Raw genomic sequence first — 21,422 nt, 5'->3', positions numbered from 1 at the left:
ATGGCAGCTAACAACTCTCTGTAACTCCAGTTCCAGGGGATCCAATGCCTTCTTCTGACCTCTGTGGGCATTGCACGAGACGTTTGCACTTACATACATGCAGCAGGCAATACACTCATACACATAAAATAAAAATAATACAGAAAATATTTAAGTATCTAAGAGACAAAAGACTCTGAGTTCAAACTCTTGCTTTGTGACTGGGAAAACTTGGACTAGCCATTCCTATGAGACACATTTTACTTGCCTATGAAATGAGGATAGTCATGATAAGGACAACTAAATCTTAGGGTCCCTGTGAGAACCAGAAAAGTGACTGGATATGAAAGTGTGCTTTAACTAAGATCCCAGAGAAGGTGGAAGATGGTGTGTAAAGCAGCCTTTTTCAACCCCAGCGCTACTGACATTTGTTGGCAGCTGTGTGTTGGTGGGGACTGTCCTGTGCACTGCAGCATCTATGACCTCTGCCCACGGTTAGCCAGTGGTACCCTCTTCTTCCTTGCCCAAGTTCTGGCAACCATAGACACCCCGGATATCTCTAGTTGGAGGAGGATGCAAAAACCTGTCCTGACTGAAAACACTGGTGGTAGAGAAGGCAGAAGGAGGCTTGGAACCCAAATTGGGGCTTGACCCCCAGGGATGGTCTCTTCTTTGATGGAGGGAGCCATCTCCTTCCAAGGAAGTGAGACTTCTCTCTCTCCCCCTCTTCCCATGAGCAAGGAACCCCTCCTTGCTAATAGCAAGAAGATTATCACTTGCGAACTACTCTTAACAAAATCAAAGAACAGGTAACAGGAACCAGAGGGTGATTAAACAATTGGTTTTCTGTGGCTATGGAGATAATTTCTGATGCTTTTGCTCCTGTCTTGTCAGATGAACCCTCCAAATCAGCAGGTTCAGAGTTATAAGGACTGGGTTTGCATTTCCTGAGATGACAAGAAGAAAGGTCGGAGGAGGACAGCCTGAGGGCCAGCAATGAGAGAGCCTGGCATGCACAGGAAAACACTGGTGCCCAGGAGAAATCCCACAGCTGCCAGTTCCCCCAGCTGGCTCAGCCAGGAGGAGGTACTCTAACATATTTCTGATGATTTAAGCCACTGTGACCCCAGCTTTGGACTTAGTCAGGGATTAGCCTTCCCTCCCGGGCACAGGATGCCCAGGTACCCCCTCCCTCTGGAAAGGAAGCTAGGAAAGGAAGTCCCCACGCCTGCTCCTGGCAGCTGCATGTCCCCAGACCCCCAGTGGCTCAGCAGAGGCCGGATACAGGAAATGGGTGGAGGCCAGGCGATGCCAGTAGAACCTTCAACCTGGACCTCCAGGCTCATCCAATTCTTCTCATACCCGAGAGCAGTCCTTCGGCACATACAATTTGATTAGGACAGGACCCTTAGTTCTGCTGCCTCTTTACATGTGGTATCACTCTGTTCTGAGCCCAGCTGAGGAAGGTTTGATCAGTCCTGCCATGCTGTGCCAACACAGGCACCAGTGATATGGTACTTTTCTGAGAATGGTGCCCCAAAGTTGTGCAGTGTAGATTCTGATCTTGGTATACTGATGGCAGTTCCAGCCCCTTCTGCAGCCCTTTCATATAACCAGAAGGTACCTCAGTTTCTCCAGCCTTCTAGCTTTTTTATGCCTTTGGGCCTCAGCCAGGCCTCTTCCCCAAAGGCAGGACCCTGCAGCCTGCACTTCTCCCCCAGCTCCCTGCTAGAGTTCTGCTTCCTGTGGCTTCCAGGGTAAAGCAGAATGGTTCAGGCCCCTTTGGATGCAGCCCTGAGTTCCTGCCCTTACCTCCTCCAATGTGTTCATCTGGGAGGCCACCTTGTGGATATAGGCGTGCACTTTCATCAGGTCCATGCTGTATAGAGTGCCCTGCAGGAGATCCACCATGGATTGCAGCTGTGGGGGGGCATGGAGAGGCAGATGGTTAGGTAAGGACCTGAGCATACCAGGCCTGAGGATGCAAAAGGAGCCCCACTGTGGCAAAGAACCCCAGAGCCCAGAGAATCACAGTGGCCACCTCTTGGTACTCACTAGCTCCAGCCTGCTCACAACCCCAGGAAAAATAGCAGATTTGCATATTTGTGTTTTCTATTTTGAGGTGCTGGGAATCAATTCCAATGCCTTCTTCATGGTAGGCAAGTGCTCTACCATTGAGCCACATAGAAAATTGTCACCTATAGTGAAAAGTGGCTAGTCCCCAAAGGTGCCAGGGTATGTGTGTCTTCAAGAGGCAGTTCTGGGTATGACTGACTGTTGTGGACACCCGAAAGTCCAGCTTCCTGGCCCCAGGGGGAGGATCTGAGCCTTCATCCCCTACTCTAGAGCACCTAGAGGGCCCAGACTGAGATTATTCTTTGATTTTGGGATCACATCCTTCCTTATTGGGCAGTCTCTCCTCCTAGCCCTGCCTCACACACTTTGTTAGTATCTCTGGGGAGTGCTTTTATAACAGGCCACTTGCTGATGAATCATTGGCTTCCAGGCCTGCTTCAAGTGACCAGCCCAACCCTAGGTATGGGTCACTTTTATGCTTCTTGTATAGATTAGAAGCCGTAGTTCAGAGAAGTGTAATGACTTGCCCAAAGTCAATAGCGTTAAGTGGTGGAACCAGATCAGTATAAATGCAAACTGTTTCCTAGAATACTTACTGGACCTTTTCTGTATTATGAGAGGGAAACAGAGCCTGGAGCTGATGCCAGACCCCCTTGCCCAGCCCTGGGTTCTGCCCTACAGTGACCCTCTCCCGCTCTCTGCCATACCTCATCAGTATATGACACTCACTCCAGATGGCCAACATGCCAGGGCAAGTGTCAAAGGGCTCGTTGGCACTTTGGGAAGGATGGTCTCCTCCAGCCCAACAGGTTTGCACAGCCCCATCCAAGCCTTACAGTCTTCCTTGAGGCCTACAAAACCACTGCTGCTCCTGTCTGACCCATACAAGCTCACTCCCACTTTCCCAGGGAATTCCAACTGCTCTAAGCCAGGGAACTTTTCCTGAGAGGAAGCTGACCTCTGAACACATAACGGGTGGAAAGCGTGCTGGAGGCAAAGATAGGAAGCTGTCTCCTCGCTCCCCTCTACTGTGTTCTGGCCCTGAGGGGTTCTGGGTACCCCTGGAGTTCTGTGGACCATAGTTTGAGTATCATGCCATCATGCCTCCACTTCCTTCTCTGTGAAGTGGGGTGGTAGAGCTGTGGTGAGAAGCGGCAGCATCCCATGGCATGGGCACATAGTAATGTTCTGAGTACCGATGACAATGACTTATTAATTTTATTCTAGGGATTCCAGGAGATGATCCTAGCTTCCCTCTGCCACCTTTGTGGCCCCCCAAACTGACTTTACCGGGTCTCTCTCCTACTAGATAACTTTCTGTCCACATGTGGCTTCCTATCACGTTAGCCTACCATTTGAGTCCTTCACGAAATGCCCCTGCCACCCTCTTTGGACCCAGCAGGACAGGGATGAACAAGACATGTGTGAGCCCTGTGGTCCTTCACAGGCTGTTGAGGACAAAGGAGTGACACACGGTACCTACAGCACTCATTATAGGGTTCTGACTTACTCTGGGGAGCAGGTGTGGGTTTGGTCTGAGCTAAGGTCTAGAGGAGAAGCACACACTGGACAAGGCTTTCCAGGAAAGGACATTGCAGCCAAGGCTGGGCTGGTGCTAGGAGCTGAGGTGAGGGACGGTATGTAGGAGCTGTGCTACGCTCACTGTGCCCTGAGGGCAGTGTGGGTACAAGCTCCTTGCTTCGTCTATAATAAAATAATTACAGAATGGTTAGGGGTTGGAGAGATGGCTCAGCAGTTAAGAGCACTGGCTGCTCTTGCAGAGGACCCAGGTCTAGTTCCTAGCACCAATGTGGCAGCTGACAACTTCTTGTAACTCCAGTCCAGGGGATCTGACATCCTCTTCTGGCCTCCACAGGCATTGTATAGACAAGGTGCACTTACATGCATGCAGGTATAACACTCATAAAATATAAATAAATAGGAGCTGGAGAGATGTATCAGTGGTTTAGAGCACTGGCTATTCTTGCAGAGGACCGGGGTTCAATTCCCAGCACCCACATGACAGCTAACAACTATCCGGAACTCCAGTTCCAGGGGATCTGATGCCCTTTTCTAACCTCTGCAGGCATCGCATGACATGGGTACACTTAAAACATGTAGGCAATATACTCATACATACAAAATTAAAAATAATAAATAAAATGTTGTAAATATATGTAAATAAATATTTTTAAATATTTTTTAAAAATTGGGGATAGAGTAAGTCCACTTCCAGGAGATCCAATGCCCTCTTCTGACCTCCACAGGCATTGCATGACATGGGTGCATCTACCTGCATGCAGGCAATACACACATAGACATAAAATAAAAATAATAAATAAAATATTTTAAAAAATATATTTTAGCTGGGTGTGGTGGTGTATGCCTTTAATCCCAGTACTTGGGAGGCAGAGGCAGGTGGATCTCTGTGAGTTCAAGGCCAGCCTGGTCTACATAGTGAGTTCCAGGACAGCAGGGGCTACAGGGAGACCCTGTCTCAAAAAGACCAAATAAATAAATAAATAAATAAATATATGTATTGACTCATAACAAGATATTGGACTTGAATTTGGCATGCCTGTTTTCTTTTCTGACCCTTCTGTCCTTCTTTCCTTAGTTCCTCTCTTTATGTATATATGTGTATTTGTGTGTGGAGGAAGTATGTGCGCACAATGTGTGGGGAGCGTGCTCATCCATGGAGTCCATAGGTCAATGTTAGGTATCTTCCTCTATTGCTCTCCCCCTTATCTCCTGAGACAAGGTCTCATGGAACCTGGAGTTCACCATTTCAGTTAGACTATGGCCAGCAAACTCCAGGGATCTGCCTGTCTCTGTCCTCATCAGTGCTGGGGTTCCATACATGTGCTGGCATGTCTGGTTTTTATATGGGTACCGGGAATCCAAACTTGGATCCTCATCCTTGCATAGCAAGCACTTTGAGCCATCTCTCCAACCCTCCTCTTCTCTTCTTCCCCCTCCTCTCCCCCTCTCTTTCTCTCTACTTACCACTGACCTATATGCTCAGCTTTATTTCTAAATAATAAAAAATTACTTCTTTTTTTTTTGGTCTTTTTGAGCATAGCCCCAGCTGGCCTGGAACTTGCTATGAAGACCAGGCTGGCCTTGAACTCACAGAGCTCCACCTGCCTCTGCCTCCTGAATGTTGTGATTAAGGGCATGCACCACCACCCCAGGCTCTACAATTCATTTCTATAGTATTTCACAAAAGTACTAGTTCTCCTTTAATCCCCACACTTGAGACTCCTATGCATCCCTCAGGCCTAGGCCCAATGTGTTAGTCCCTTCTGGGGGCTCCCATGGTTCCTGGAAAACTCTTGGCCCAGTACAGATCACACTGCCATTGCTGGGGTCTGAAGTGTGTCTTAACAAGCCTGGGAACTCCTCAAGGGCGGGGCCATGTCAGGCCCATGTTCTGAAAGAAAAAGATGGAAGTGGTAAGAGGCATTTCCCTGTGTCAATCTACCCAAAAAAGGGGGCAGGACAGCATTCACTCCCTTACATAGCTATGCAGCCTAGGCCAGATCACAGCTGGAGTTGTTAGCATGGGAGAGGAGCTGGGGTAGAAAGGTGGGCTTATAGGGCAAGTGCCATTCTGGGGGCTCCCCTTCATTCTCTCCCTGGGATGTTTACATAGAACCTCCTGCTGAGGACAGGAGAGCCAAATGATTGGGAGAAGCCCCTTTCTCCTTTTGGGGTTCCTTGGGTGCCTCTCAAGTAGTCACTCCTGTCTCTGGGATGTCCTCTCCTCCTTTTCCTCTGTTCCCACATGATAAGGTGACCCCATTTATACCCTCCTTCAGTTCTCCAAAGCCAAGTCAAGACCCTGTAGGAAGACCCTGTGGCTGCCATGCAACAAGAAGGTCCAAAGGACAATGGTCTGGTGAAAACTGTGGCTTCGTGCCCTTTCTGGTGGACAAGGGAATGCAGTACAGAATTCTGGATTCAGATCTGTTTTTTAATGTGTGTATGAGTGTTTTGCCTGCATGTAAGTATAACCATGTGTGCAGTGCTTGAAGAGACTGGAAGAGGGTATCAGATCACCTGGAACTGGAGTTATGGATGATAGGTAACTACCATGTGGGTGCCGGGAACTGAACCTAGGTCTTCTGTGATTACAAGTGCTCTTAGCCACTGAGCTATCTCCAGCTCCCTGCGTTCAGACCTTGATACTGTCACTCATAGTTGTGTGATCTTAGGAAAATTATAACCCTTCTCTGGACTCAGATTGTATTACAAGTAAAGCTGACAGCATCAGCAGCCTTTCCAAAGAATACTAGCAAAGATGCATGAGCCAGCACAGAGGGGAAGGGCTCTATGTGCCTTCATGACAAGTGTGTTCATAACTCAGTTATAGGAGTCAGGCATGATGGCACATACTTATAATCCTAGCAACTGGGAGGCTGAGGCAGGAGGATTGTTGATAAAAGTTTGAGGTCAGTCTGGGCTGCATATGGAGTTCAAGGCCAGCTAGATTCATAAAACAAAACCAACAAAAATTCCAGTTTAGTTATTGAGTCCTTGACTTGAGCAGAAACTGGGTTTGTCCCTGTAACTGCACATAGGCCTATGGGCTAGATGTCTGGAGTCTGCAAAGCAATAAGGAGGCCCCAGGGAAACAGTGTGGGGATCCAGGTTCTGCCATGTTGTCAGAAGGCCGCTTGGCTTAAAATGCACCTCCCCTTCCAAGTTTGATCCTTTTGCCATTCGTTTATGTGCTACAAAAATAAACCTAAGGTTAAATTTGAAGAAAACATTTTTAGCCAAATGCTGAGAGATAGTACTTCATGGATCTCTTGCTTTCTTGAATGTCTTGCATGCAGAGGAACCATGTTAGAGCCTTGGGTGATAGAAGAGCACTTCCTTCCCTCCAGTGAATGACCCATGATTAGGGTTCTCTGAGTTCAGGGTTCTGTATCCCATACCACAACATATGCTGGCCCTCATCTCATCACCCTGGGAATAGGAGCACAGCAAACCAGTACAGGAAAGTGGAGATTAGCTGGGAGTCATGAAGTTCTTTGTTTTCCACTAGCATCCCATAGTTTGGCACAGTGACGTGTTAGTTTGTACAAGCATTTCAACCCTGTCATGGTTTCTGACACCAAACAGATAAAAGAGATGTGTGTTTGGAAGAGATTGTAAGAAAAAAGACTTTCAAAAGATATCAATCTGGTCCTTTAAAAGGCCTAACTAATGGGTCCTTTAGAGAAGGGGGATAGAGGAGCTTTAGACACAGCAGGACCTGGGTACAAATCCCAGCCCCACCAGGCTGAGTACTGACCTGGCAGTGCATGCATGTAATCCTAGAACTTGGGAAGTGGAGGCGGGTGGATCAGAAATTCAAGATCATCTTGGGCTACATAAGGAGTTTGAGGCAAGCCTTGGATACACAAGACCCTATTTCAAGAAAATAAATAAAAAGCAAATAAATAAATAAAATAAGCCTGGCATGGTGGCACATACTTATAATCCTAGAACTCAGGAGGCAGAGGCAAGAAGATCGCTCCAAATTGAAGCTTATTATTCTGGTGTAGATAGTGAATTCCAGGTCAACATGGACAGCAGAGTTTGGCCTTGTCTCAAACAAAACAAAACAAAATAAACAAAATAATAATAAAATGGCCCAGCATTTAGAACAGATGTGCCAGCAGATGAAAAGGTTTGGGTGATACCTAGGTGGGAGAGATTCAAGGGGCCCCACTGACAAGCCTGCCAAGAATCCTGTCTCTAACACTGGCTTCAGTTCAGGGAGCCTCAGTTTCTCAACCTATGACATGGATGTCACAGAAGGACAGCCTGGGCCTCCCTCCTCCTTCCACTGGTTCAGCCTACCTTGAGGAGTTCCGGTGCCTGCCTTTTGAGTTTCTCCATCTTCCACTCATTCTCACAGGGGTTGAGTGAGGAGGGTGGGGCAGTGCAGGAACAGCGGCAGTCACTCCCTGAGCTGAGGGTCTCAACAGTGTAGAAGTCCTCCACCCGAGCACGTCCACTGCGCACCCGGCTGCATGCATCCTTGCTCAGTGGCCGCATGATGCATTTGCAACGGCAGTCAGAGCCCTCCGAAGTCATCCGCACCTGGTCTAGGTCACCAAACACCTGTGGAAGGTGGACAAGAGGCTCAGTCGGCCAGGACTGTGGGGAAGCGGGAGGTGGCAGAATCCAGCCATGTGGTCTCTTGAGTGGCACTTTAGACATAGCAGAGCAGTCTTATCATAACAATTCAAATGTGAGTGCCCAGCTGTGGAAAAGTCCTATGGGTCCTCAGTTAGTTAAATAGAATTATCAGAAGATCCAGTAACTGTTTGGAAAATGGTATCAAAGACTTATGTGTGAATCTTCATAACTGTGTTTCAATTGTTAGAAGGTGAAACAACCCACTTGCCCAGCTAACTAGACAGAAAATGTGGCTGGTTAAGTATAATGAAATATTATTCATAGTGAAAACGCTATGCTAAGTGAAAGAAGCTAGACACACGGGGACTGGAGAGATGGCTCAGTGGTTTGTTCTTGCAGAGGACCTAAGTTCAGTTCTCAGCACCCAAACTGGGCAGCACACAACCTCCTGTCAGATCCAGGGGATCTGACACCTTTTTTCTGGTCTCTGTGGGCACTTGCACATACACCTCCCCCAACAAAATATATAAAATTAAAAATTTAAAAATAAGCTGGGCGTGGTGGTGCTTGCCTTTAATCCCAGCACTTGGGAGGCAGAGGCAGGCAGATCTTTGCGAGACCAGCTTGGTCTACATAGTGAGTTCCAGGCCAGCTGGGGCTACAGGGAAACCCTGTCTCAAAAATAAATAAATAAATAAATAAATAAATAAATAAAAATAAATTGGGTTTGGTGGCTCACGCCCTTAATCCCAGCACTCAGGAAGCAGGGGCAGGTAGATCTCTGTGAGTTTGAGGCCAGTCTGGGCCAGATAACCAGTTCAAGAGTTCCATACTATCCAGGACTCTGCATAATGAGACCCTGTCTCAAAAAAACAAAAAAAAAAAAACATAAAAAAACTAAAAAGAAACCAGACACAAACAGTCTATATCGCAAGATTCTATTCATATGAAATAGAATATACAAGTCCATAGAGTCAGGGAGCAAAATTAGTGGTTATCAGGACTCGGAAGAGGGGAAAGGGGAATGATTGTTTAGTAGATACAGGTTTTGGGGGTGGGATAGTAATAAAAATGTTCTGGAACTAGATAGTGATAGCTGTACAAACAGTGAGTGTATGAAACACTTTAAAATGGTCAAGCTGGGCACACTGTGTGTACATACAGTCCCTGAAACTAAGATAGTATGACACTGTGATTACTTGAGTCCAAGAGTTTGTAGCCAGCCTGGGCAATGCAGTAAGGCCCTATCTCTAAACAAATAAACAAGAAAGAAAGAAACAGAAAAACCACCAAATAGTTTTTTTTTTTTTTTTAAAGACAGGGTCTCCCTGTAGCCCCAGCTGGCCTGGAACTTGGTATATAGACTAGGCCGACCTGATCTCACAGAGCTCCACCTGCCTCTCTGCCTCCAGAGTGCTGGGATTAAAGGCATGTGCCACCATGCCTGGCTCCAAATGATCATTTTCTTTTATTTTCCATATAAAAAAAGAAAAAGAATGGGCACCTTTAATTGAGCACTTACCACATTAAGTGAGCATTTACTGCATCCTAGGTTGTCAAATGCATTATGCCTTTCAATAATACCTGTATGTGTAGAGATGGGGTTCTGCTCCTTCCAAAGTCTTTACCACAGTCCTCAAGACTTATGTGACACTCCCTCTCTAGCTGTTCTTCCTCCTGTCCTTCCCTTCTGCTGGCTCAGTCTCAGGTTCCCCCTCAAAGCTTCATCTCAACACCATTCCCAGGCTTCATATCACTTGGTTCTTTGCTCACATCACCTCCTCCAAGAGGCCTTCCCTGACTTAACCCCCTACCATGCTACTCTCTATCTCTTCATTTTAGGACCCTTTTCTTTATTGTAATTACTACCTGAAATACAATCAATATTTGCTTATTTCCTGTCTTACCTAACTCCATTGTAGGCATCATGGATGGGGGTATCTGGGGTGTAGCACTATAGTAGAGTACTTGCCTAGCACATAGAAGACCCTTGGTTCCATCCTAGTACTGGAGAAAAAAATTTAGAGTCAGGGGAGTGGTCTAGTTCCCTCCTGTATCCTCAGCTGTGCCCACCTGCCCTGGAGAAGGGGTTCCGTAACACCTGCTGAGTAAAGGAGCCGCACTCTGCAGCCGTGCTGCAGTGCAGGGCTAAGACTGCAGGGAGGGCCTGGAGTCTGGGTGAGAAGACAGCAGTAACTCAGTCTTTCTGTTTCTGCAGTCTTCCCGCATCTGGAAAGTGGGGTCCTGCCTTAGGGGCTGGTGAAGATGAGATGGGCTTAGTACAGAAAATGGACAAGAGCTGGCACTTTCCCAGTGTGCCTTATCTGAGCCATTATTAAGACATTATGTCTCAGAGAGGTGAAGTAACAAGCTCAAGGTCACACAGCTTTGAAATAGATGGGGTCCCTGCTCTGTTGTTGCTTCTTTCTATTCTTTGACAGTTTCACACATGCATGTAATGATTTTTGGTAATTTTCTTCCCCCATTACCCTCTCTCATCCCCTGCTCTCTCCTGCTGAAACCTTTCCAAGTCCCCCTCCTACTTTCGTGCGTGTGTGTGTGTGTGTGTGTGTGTGTGTGTGTGTGTGTGTGTGTGTGTGTGTGTGTTGGGTTTAATTAGAGTTGCTTGCATGAGCCAGGGCAGGGGTTATTTACTGGAGCATGGGCAACTTATCAGTGGCTACACTCCTCCCCCAGCAACCATTAACTGCCAATAGTCCTCAGGGAGGGGAAGGGCCTCAGAGTCCATTCCCCCCCCATGTTACTTGTTTAGAACTGTTCTCTCATGCCTGGGTGTCAGTGACCTTCAACAGTTGTAAAACCTTTCCAAACTTCTTTCAATGGCAGAATGGAGGACTCTCTTTACCCAGCATTCTCATAGAGTGGGATCACATGAGACATCATGTCCTCAAGGAAGTGGTTTCTTTCCTTCCATTTCCAACTTCCCTTCAACCCCATTGTGGGATGACACACAGCTCCTGTTCAGGTGCAGCCACTGGTCTCTGGGGCATTAGGGCTCCATGTCCAAAGGTGGCAATCCAGTGAGAAGAGTGGCAGGTGCCAGGCTCAGTCATAGACTCCAGCCTGCCTTGCCCAGACACATTTGGCCTGTCACCTGGACTCCAGAGCACACAGCTATCTGGCTCCTTCTACAAACCTCACTCCAGGTCCCTGGCTTCTTAGCTGTCACAGGAGCATGAGCTGATAGATCACAGTCATGGGAGCATGAGCTGATAGATCACAAGTTAGCTCGTGGCACCCTGGTTCTCTGTCAAGTCCCAGGGTCCTGTGGGAAGGGGATTTAGACCTTCATTTCCTCTCTACACCCTCAGATACCTGTTTCAGGCCCTAGCCCCTGCCAGGCCCTGGGAGATAACAGCTGGAGGTGCTGAAGAAATAGACCATGGTGTGTTTTTTACCCTTTTGGCCATGGAGAAGTATCACAGTGAGCTCTGAGAACACAAAGACACCCACAAGGCTGGCCATGAGGAAGGCGCCATGAAAGACCTCTGTGGGAAGGGCATTCCTGGGAAGCAAATCAGGCCAAAAATAAACAAGGGTCTGGTTCTTCAGGGAGCCTAGAAGGAGGTCACTCTGGCCGGGGCTTTCAGGAGTCCAGGATGGCAGGAGGTGAGGCTATTGGGTGTGGCAGACACCAGGTCTTGGAGGGTTCTGAAGCTAGCTGGCTGAGGAGCTCAGTTTTCTCCTGAAAACACCAAGGAAGCTGCAACAGCTACAATCTGAACTATCCCCCAAGGCTCTTGTGCTAAAGGCTTGGTTGCCTGCTGATGGGCCTGGGAGATGGGAATCACAAAAGCTCTGATTTCATTGGTGGGTTAATCCACTGATGGATTCATAATTGGATGGCATTTTTGGGAGGTGGTGGAACCTGGGAGTGGGGCCTAGTTGGAGGAAGTAGGTCACTGAGGGTGTGTCCCTGAAGAGTGTATCTTATCCCCAGCCCATTCCTCTCCTTCCTCTTTCCTCCCTTCTTTCCTTCCCCCTCTCCCCTCTACTAGGAGGCCTCCCACTGCACCTTGTACCCTTCACAACTTGCAGAAGAAGTAGAGGAAGTCCACTCAGCCTGGACTCTTCTCCAGTGTACCATTTGATGGCAGGCCAATGCACGCTGGAGTCCATGGCTGAGCATAGCACTTGCTGCTTACCCTTCCAAGGACGGTAAGCAGACTGAGAGGTGCAGTACCAGTCCCACACTCAGCCCAGAGCAGGAACACACAGAGCTGTATGGGCTTTGCAATGGTTATTACAACCCTCATCATCCTAAAGGGGGCTTGGCTGTCTGTCTCTCTCTGTGGGTACACTGGAAAATTGTTTGTTTGCTTTCTATTGTTAGCAGCATCCTACAGATGAGGAAATAACCTTTAAGCTATGAAATGCCAGCTTGGAGAGGATGATCCTGGGCTGTGTGGACATCCCCTGTTTCTTTTGCAGCTGTGCAGGTCCCAGGGTGTATTGAGGGATTAGGAGGGTAGGGAAGGTGGCTGTAGGTCCTGTCCTCTGTCCTGGTCCATTGTAGATGGAGGACACTCTGGGTGATATGGGCTAATTTTTTTCTGTCTGTGAATGGACAGTCAGGCTTGGAGGCCTGCATGCTACCTAGGCTTCTACTGGTCCCAGAACTCCACCTGAGAGGGATTCAAATCCTCTTTTAGCTCTGCCAGGATCCTTTGTCACTGTATCCACTTTCCTAATGGGACCAAGAGTCCAGCAGGTAGATGTGTGTATGTATTCTATGTGGCCAAACCAGAGAGAGATCTTGGGATACCTATTCATTGACTCCAGCTACACCCCACCAGCAGCTGCCTCCACATTAGATTGCTACATTCCTTCCTCCTCAGATGAGGTGCTACGTTCTGACAGGGATGGCCAAGGCCCTTACACTGCCAGGAGTTGGAAGAAGGCCCCTGTTTCCAGCCACAGTTGCCAGAAACCCAACAGGGTCCTGCCTCTGGTGGGATACGTCTGGAGACAACAGAGCACTTGATGAAGAGCCAGGCCTGGGCTATAATCTCAGTGCCCTCACCTCTTCCCCGTATGGTCTTGACCACTCTGAGCCTCAGCTTCCTCCTCTGTAAAATGAGGTGAATATCGGAACTTTCTTGAGCTTGTCATGAAATTAAAAACTGAATGCATGCAGAGCACCTGACATGGGCCTGACCCAGAATAACTGCTAATTTAAGCAATCTGTGCTACACAGGCTGCTGCTAGAAGGCCTTCCTCACATTATCGAGGCATTTCCCAGCTTTCTTTATTCTCATCACAGCCTTAGCGAACAAAGGAGAGAGTTGAACATCAGGGAAGGCCAGAAGCCTGCCCACCTTGGCATGAAGGCTGCAGTTGCTGTCAAACAGAAGATTCCAGCCTCAGCCCCCATCTTTCCCTGTAGCTTTGCCCAGCACAGGCTTGCCAAAGCAGGTGGCTGTCTTTTGTGCTGAGAAAGGTCCCTAGGTATTTGCAAGAAAAACTCACAGTGAGATGATCAGAGGGTGGGCTTGAGGACATTTTTGGAAGAGAGATGGATTGATCTAGCCAGAGTAGGGGAGTGTTCTAACAATGGTAGTTCAGGCTCACATGATGTCACCCTGAAGTTGGAGCTGCCTTCTCTCATGACTAGCCCAGCCTCATCTAAGGCAGTTTTCCTGCAAAGCCCTCCATTGGAGCTCACCTTCTCCTGGAGGTCCAAAGGTACCCCAAACAGTCCATCTAAGACTCTTTCCAGTATCTTCTCTCTATCCTGTGCCCACCTATCCTCCTGCCAAGTCCAGATCTCTGAACCTTCTTTGTATCTTGGACAACCTGCCAATCATCATCTTCTGAGTTGTCACCTTGTGTATTTCCCACCTCTGTACCTTGCTGTCAACCTCATGACCATGGTCCAATGTCATGTACTTTTCTCTCTGCCGATTAATTTCTAAAAGCACCTTCTTTGATGATCTGCATTACTCTCTGGCTCCACAAACCTTAGAAACTGCCTATCACCTTCATGAATTCTGAGCTGGGGAACATGCCTCAGAATTATCTGGGGTTCACTAGGGAAGTGCAGATACCTGGGCCCATCTTTCCCTTCTGTGAGTCAGGCTCTCTCAGGCTTCCTGGGTTATTTGGATGTGCAGTAAGGGAGAACCCTAGCACTCTAGAAGTCTTGGAATACAACTCTAAAGCTCCCTCTGTCTGTGGAGGGTATTAGTGTTTCACTGTGACTGGGGTGTTCAAGTCTGTCCCATGGGGAGGACCCACGAACTTCTGGCAGCATTGACTAGAGAGTTATGTATGATACTGAATACAAGCGCCAGGCATGGGGATTGGCCTGGATGTCCTACGGGGCTGGGGCAGGCTCACCCCTTGTGGAGAGTCTGGGTCAGGCTTGGCCTGACATACTGCACCAGAGAACTCCATTACCCTGTCATCTCAGCTTAGGAACCTGCTTCCAATTACACCCACAGGCCAGGCGGAAACTCCCGAGCACAGAAGCAACACCTAAGCCCTTGGGACTGGCCTGCCTGGAACATCTGACCTGGCCAAAATACCATGGCCTACGCCAGTCCCTTCTGTTCCCCTGTTCTGACTCTTCACTGTCTTTTCACTGTGTTCAAAGCCCCTTCCCACCCTGACCTGCATGCAGAGAATAAAGTCCCAGGAGCACTTCCCAGTATGGAAATTGAGATAAATTCCCAGTCACTTTCCAAGTGGATTCCCAGGGGCATCTGGAGCCATGCCTGGGTGTCATAGGTCTACCTGCCTGTTCATCCCAACCTCTGTGCTGGGCACTTATATAGAAATCCAAGGCCGCCATGAGCTTCCCCTCCTACTGCAGGTCGAACAAAGCATTTCCTTAGATGGAAACTCCAAATCCTGTTTAAGAGAGCCTCACTGTAAACATCAACTTAAAATGCAGGGAGGCCAACAGGGTACCAAGGAAAGTACAGTGGGTAGGAGGGCCTGCCAGGAACAGGAAGCCCAAGGAGGGGTCAACTTAAAGCTGTAGGGCCCTAGATCCACTTGTAGTTCCAAGGTGGCCCTTCAAGCTACACCCACCCCCCACCAAGGAAAACAGAAACCGGCCAGGGGAGGAGGAAGAAGTTGGGGCTGTTACTGGGGAGGGAGAGGGTGACAATGAAAACAGTTCTGCAGAACCAGCAGGAGTCTGGCTGGGCTAAGGAATGCAGAGTAAATTCACCCATCACTTGATTTTTATTTTTCCCAGCTGGCTGAAGTGGCAGTGTAGGAGTGGGAGGTGTCTAAGGGAGGGCTGTGCTGGTCCCCAGCTGCTTTATCCTCCCCCATCCCACCAGCCTCAGCTTGCCCTAGGACAAGTAAATATACCCCCCCACAACCTAGCAAGTGTTTGGCTGACTCACTACATAAACAGGGTGTTGGGTTTTCTTTGTCTTTGCTTTGTTTTGGATGTGAGCCCTCCTGCTTTATAGTCCTCTGAACAGCTCAGAGGATGCCCAAGTCCAAAAGCCCCTCCCAGCCAGAGAGGAAAGGCAGGAGGTAATGCTGACAAGTCATCTGGGATTTTGCTCACTTGTGTTCCTTTCTACCTGAGCCAGATCCTAGAATCTTGGAAGGCCCCATAGGGAAGGGAAGTCGAGGGGACACTGATTTTCAGATGGGGGAACTGAAGCCCAGAGACAGGCAGTGATAATGCCCAAGGTTACACAGCAAAAGAATAGCTTTTGCCCTTTATCAGCTCACAAGTAGTTCAGACTTACATTCTATTAAACTGGAATGTCATCAAGGAGTCATTGCTGCCTCATCCTCTCTGAGCAGGGCCGTATGGTTCCCCTCTAGGTCATTTCTAGAACACTTTTAAGGGGTCCCTGCTCTGACCCTCTATATTCTGGGTCTCATTCCTGTTTCTGCAATTCCTAAGGTATGATCTTTCATCCTGTCATCTCCTGGGCACCTACTAGGTGTAGGTGCTAACCATTTTGCAGGCATAATCTCACTGAATCCAGACATCATTAGCAGTAGAGAGTGGGTACAATCCCCCTCCTCATGATTTTACTACTCTGAGCCTCATAATGAAGGTTCGGAGAGGTAAAAGTACCAGCTAGCTATTCTTTTGCTGTGTAACCTTGGGCATTATCACTGCTTGTCTCTGGGCTTCAGTTCCCCCATTTGAAAATCAGTGTTCCCTTAACTTCCCTTCCCTATGGGGCCTTCCAGGATTCTGTGATCTGGCTCAGGTAGGAAGCTGAGAGGTTAATGTAGAGTTTGAACTCAGGTCTCAGAGGCCAGGAAAGTGGCCAGCCCAGATGGATTCACTGGGGAAGGGACTCTAGATTCTCCAGCCTAATTCACAAGCTTTGGTTTAGGGTGTCCCTGGGAACAGTTGCCTGGGGGTCTGTCCCTAGGTGATCAGCCTTCCAAGAAAACTGTCAGCAAGTTCCCCTCGCTGTCCCCTGTCCCAGTCTAGAGCACCCGGGACTCCCCAGCTTGATCCTGGGTTTGAGGAGTTATCTCCAAGTCCAGCATAAGGTTCCAGTGCCCCTCTCTCAGGATACAGATCCCAAGCACCCCATCATCACCAACACTTCTTCCCACACTCTCTCCTTTTCCAATGTCCTAACCCCGGCAGGTCTTGGGCTAAATCCCAAGTCTCATCTCCCTTTTCCAGGCTCCCATCTCCCAGCCGGGTACACCCTCCACGCGCCCCCCCCACAGCGCCCCCTAGCGCTTATTCCCGCAGAGCTGCGCAGGGTCCCAGCGGCACGCATACCTTACTGTCGGCGCGCACAGGACCTGCCCGCTGCAAAAGCAACAGCAGCAGCAGCAGCAGCAACCGCAGCCGAGGCAGAAGGAGGCACCGAGGCCGGAGAGCAGCCACCGCCATGGCTCGTAGAGCGGGGACGGCAGGGCAGTACTGTGAGTTCCGCGCCGCAGCCGGCTCTGCGCCAGGGTCGCCCCCCCTGCCCGATGCCCCTCCGGCGCTGCTGGGGGCGGAGCTAGGGTGGAGGGGTGCCCGGCCCGCCCATCTCCATCTCCGCCCGCCTCCCTGAGGTCCGGCCGCTCGGCCGAGCGCGTTCGAGCGAGGACTGTAAAAGGGTCTCGTTAGAGCCCGCAGCAAGGAGCACGGCTCGCGCACTGACTGAGGTCCGGTTCCGCTAGATGAGTGACCTCGGGCATCCCCATCGATTAAAGGGAGAAAACAGTCTTTTTGGAGTAATTGCAAAGTTCAAATGAGTGGTGCTTCCAACAGTTTAGCCCCCTTCTCTCTTGCATCTTCCTCCTCTTCCTTGCAGGCCCGGGTGGCTTGCAACCAAATGCCGGTGGCAGTTACCTTTTAAACAACCCTCTCCTCTCAGTCCTCTCTGGAGCATCTGATTTCTCAGCTCCCCAGGCTGAGATTGCTTGTTCCAGGGGTCTTTTCGCTCCTGCTCCTGCAGTCTTCACAAATCACTTGCAACGAAATCCAAGAAGCCAATGCTTACTTTTCCCAATTCAGGTCTGGGACACATTGTGTGGGTTGGATGTGTGTGCTCTTCCATAACCTACGTGTGTGTAGGCCAGAGGCTGATGGCAGGGATGTCTTCCTCAATTGCTTCTCCACATTTTTTTAAAATTCATTTATTATTTTTTAAAATTTTATGTGTATGTGTGTATTGCCTGCACGTAGGTAAGTGTACGGGTGTCGTGCAATGCCCGTGGAGGTCAGGAGAAGCTGTTGGATCCCCTGAGACTGAGCTGTCATGTGGGCACTGGGATTCAAACCCCAGTCAAGAACAACCAGTGTTCTTAACTGCTGAGCTCCCTGGAACTGGCAAAGGCCACTAAAGAAGTAAGGGAACCTCCTACAGACAGAGCACAGCGGGACAGCATATGAGAGGACCTCAACACTGAAAGGGAGGCAAATCAGACTCACAAAAGATCTAATAACAGACAGGAGCAAGTGTTGGCAGGGATGCAGAGAGATAGGAACCCTCACACAGGACTGGTGTGCTGCTTCAGAAAGCAGCCTGGCAGCTCTCTCATGTCAGACAAGGAGTTATTGTTCCAACCCCCCCCCCCTTTTTTTTTTTTTTTTTTTTTTTTTTTGAGATAGAGTCTTTCATTGAACCTGGACGTTTTGGTTTTGGCTACACTAGTTGGCCATTGAGCTAGGCCAGGGACCTACCCAGCTCTGGCCCACCACTGCTGGTATCACACATACACCATTACCACCACCACCATTTCCATAGTTTTCACACGGATGCTGGGCATCTCAATTCAAGTTCTCTTGTTTTAGAAGCAAGCACTTTAACTGCTGAGCCATTGTCCCAGCTTCTGAGTTCTGGGTCACACCTCCTTAAACTACCTCCTGCCTGATTTCTCTCTGGTTTTCCCCTTGTATTTCAACAAGGGGTCCTTTCCAGACTCTCTAACAGGCCCGTCCAACCTTCTGTACACTCTTAAGTGGCTGGACTTCCTTTTCTCTCTCTACATCGTCATTGTAGGTGATCCCTCTCTTGATCACATGTATGTTTACCCGGCTTTGTGAACTTTCATCACACAAACAAGGGATTTTTACTTGTGCCCTTAAATGCCTGCCTTACCCTCCTTACCTCTGCTCTTAAGCATTCACTCTCACCAGAACTGCAACCCTTCATTGTCTCAGAATTAATCCCACAGGGTGTTTCCATCTCCTGATGGAGATGCACTCATGCTTTGCCCCTCTCCCTGAGCTGCTGGCTCAGTGGTTCTCAAAGTGTGTTCTTCCAGGCCAGCAGTCTCAGCACTGCCTGGGAACTGGTTAGAAATACAAAATCTGGATGGGCATGGTACTGTATGCCTTTAATCCCAACACTTGGAAGGCAGAGGCAGGCAGATCTCTGTGAGTTAGAGCTGAGCCTGCTATACATAGTTCCAGGCCAGCCAGGGCTACATAGTGAGACGCTGTCTCAAAAAATCAAAACCTAACCAACAAAAACCCCACAAATTCTCAGACTGGATTCCAGTAACTGAACCAGAAACTCAACAGGAGGTGGAGTCCAGCAATTTATGTTTTCAGGAGCTGTCCATGGGATGTAGTTGGAGAACCGCTGTCCTCATCCCAGGTCGGATGACCTCGTAACTCTCCGCTGACTTCAGTTAAAAAGTCATGCATGTAGTAGGTGTTTGATCCAAATAAGCTTCTAAAGGCCCCTGGGGGGGGGGGTCAGGACCAGGACTAGTGTAAAAACTAATTATCAGTGTGTGTTCTTTTGTACACAGACCATGTCTGAAAGGACACATAACACACCAGCATCGTGGTCATTTCTAAAGAGGGGATTCCCACAGGCAGGATTGGAGGAAGAAAGGTCTTCATTGGCTATTTTTTGTTATTGTTGGTTTGCAAAGTTCCTCCCATCTATTCAAAATATAAACTGTACTTAAAACAAATCCAGCCAGGCGGCAGTTCCAGCCCCAGCTCTTTCTCATGGGTGCCGGCAGCCTGGTTAACTCCAGGTACCACCCAGAACAGCAAGGCTGAGGAACTCACCAGAGGAACTCTGCCCCCTGCTGGCGATTCTTTCACACCAACCTATGGTTTCCTCCTACCCTGCTTGGGACCTTGATTCATGCTGTTTCTTCCACTTGACAGTCTTTCCACACAGTCTGACTCACTCTTGCTTGTCCTTGGCATCTTTAAGGCTCCCAGTTCCAGAATCCTGCTTGTCACTCCTAGACACCTGCACTGTCTGAATGTTCTTAGCTGAAGCATTCATGCAATTGTGGGTTTCTGTGATTATTTGATTGTCTGTCCCCTGACTGTTGGGCTAGGCCTCCACAATGAGGCTCATACCTGCTTACCTGCCTTGTTAGCTATAACCCTATCTGGTATTGATTATTTATGTGTATGAATGTATTGCCTGCATGTGTGTACACCCATGTTATGCAATGCCCATGGAGGTCAGAAGAGGGCTTCAGACACCCTGGAACTGGCGTTATGGATGGTTGTTAGCCACCATGTAGGTGTAAGAGCAGTTAGTGCTCTTAATCACTAAGCCACCCACCTCTCTAGTCCTATTATGTGTATATGTGTGTGTGTGTATGTGTATGAGTGTCTGTGTACATGAGTGCAGGAAGCCAGAGGCATTGGATCCCCCTGGAACTGGAGGTATTTGTGAGCAGCCAATTGAATTGAAGTCCTCTGGAAGAGCATATGAGTTTTTAACTGCTGAGCTATCTCTCCAGCCTTAAGAGTCTTTTTAGTGTGCTTTTATGAGCCTGTCTCTTCAGCTGTAAACTGAGAGTAGGGGGTACTCACTTCTCAAGATTGTGGGAACAAATATAGAGAAATTAGGAAAAAATTCCAGACTGGGTGCTGGATCCTTAGTGGGTGCCTGCCTTGCAGGTTTAGGGCAGTGGCTGGAGTTATCCCCCTGACTTTTCTCAGGGCTGTGGTGTTTAGCTCTTCCCCAGAAAGACTTTCAGAAGAAAAATACCTGGGACACTGGAGCACTCTCTGAATATTCTCTGAATCGCATTAGCTACAGCTTCCATTTCCTAAGCCAGGTTTACTATTAATGGATTTGTATGGATCATCTCATTTCTTTTTTCTTTTTTTGGTTTGAGACAGGGTCTCCCTGTAGCCCCAGCTGTCCTGGAACTCACTATGTAGACCAGGCTGGCCTTGAACTCACTGAGATCTGCCTGTTTCTGCCTCCCAAGTGTCATTTATTTCTCATAACATTTGAGTAACAGCTCTTATTATTGTCTCTGTCTCATTCAGTAAGCAAGACATTGGTACTCAGAGGTAAACACTTAAGGTCATCCGGTTATTAAGAAAAAAAAAAAGCCAGGTCTGTGTTGATTCTTTCAGCCTATCAGCATTTATTTAATGATTGTGTACTAGGTGCAGGTCCTGTGTTCAGCAGCTGAGGATATATTGGGGAGAGATTAAAGGGATTTGACTAGTCAGGGAATCTGGGAAGGCTTTGGGGAGGAGGCAGCACAGAGATAAAGAGATGACCTGTTTTCAGAAGCTGAGCATTTGGTTGAACTCAGCTGCTTTTGGGTTGATTTACAGTCTTCATAGTCAAACCTCAGGCTGCAGATTTCTGCAGGGTCATGTGGTCTCTGACACCATCTCCAAGGAAGGGGAATGGCCTATATCCAGGAGCCTGTGATAGAGGGCAACTCTGGCCCTTCCCCACACATTTTAGAATCCAAAGCTGAAAAAGTATCTTTTCCAGGCAACATTAAGGGCTCTCTCTTTTTTATTTTTTTTTTAAAGTATTTTATTA

At 48.5% G+C, this 21,422-nt stretch overlaps 1 protein-coding gene across 1 annotated transcript in view; it reads right to left on the bottom strand.

Annotated features, from left to right (window-relative positions):
- The window catches only part of Olfml2a (olfactomedin like 2A), a 33,574-nt gene extending 16,428 nt beyond the window's left edge, over window positions 1-17,146 (bottom strand). The window contains exons 1-3 of the mRNA XM_008824669.3: window positions 16,937-17,146; window positions 7,909-8,172; window positions 1,792-1,899 (exon numbers count right to left, since the gene is read on the bottom strand). Of these exons, the coding sequence (XP_008822891.1) occupies window positions 1,792-1,899; window positions 7,909-8,172; window positions 16,937-17,050 (486 nt within the window). The 5' untranslated portion in view covers window positions 17,051-17,146. The remainder of the gene's footprint in view (window positions 1-1,791; window positions 1,900-7,908; window positions 8,173-16,936) is intronic.
- Between the last annotated feature and the right edge of the window lie 4,276 nt (window positions 17,147-21,422).

The sequence above is a fragment of the Nannospalax galili genome, unplaced genomic scaffold (genome assembly GCF_000622305.1).
Source record: "Nannospalax galili isolate Female #2095 unplaced genomic scaffold, S.galili_v1.0 scaffold290, whole genome shotgun sequence".
Lineage (NCBI taxonomy): Eukaryota > Metazoa > Chordata > Mammalia > Rodentia > Spalacidae > Nannospalax > Nannospalax galili.
This window is presented reverse-complemented; position numbering and strand designations above follow the sequence as displayed.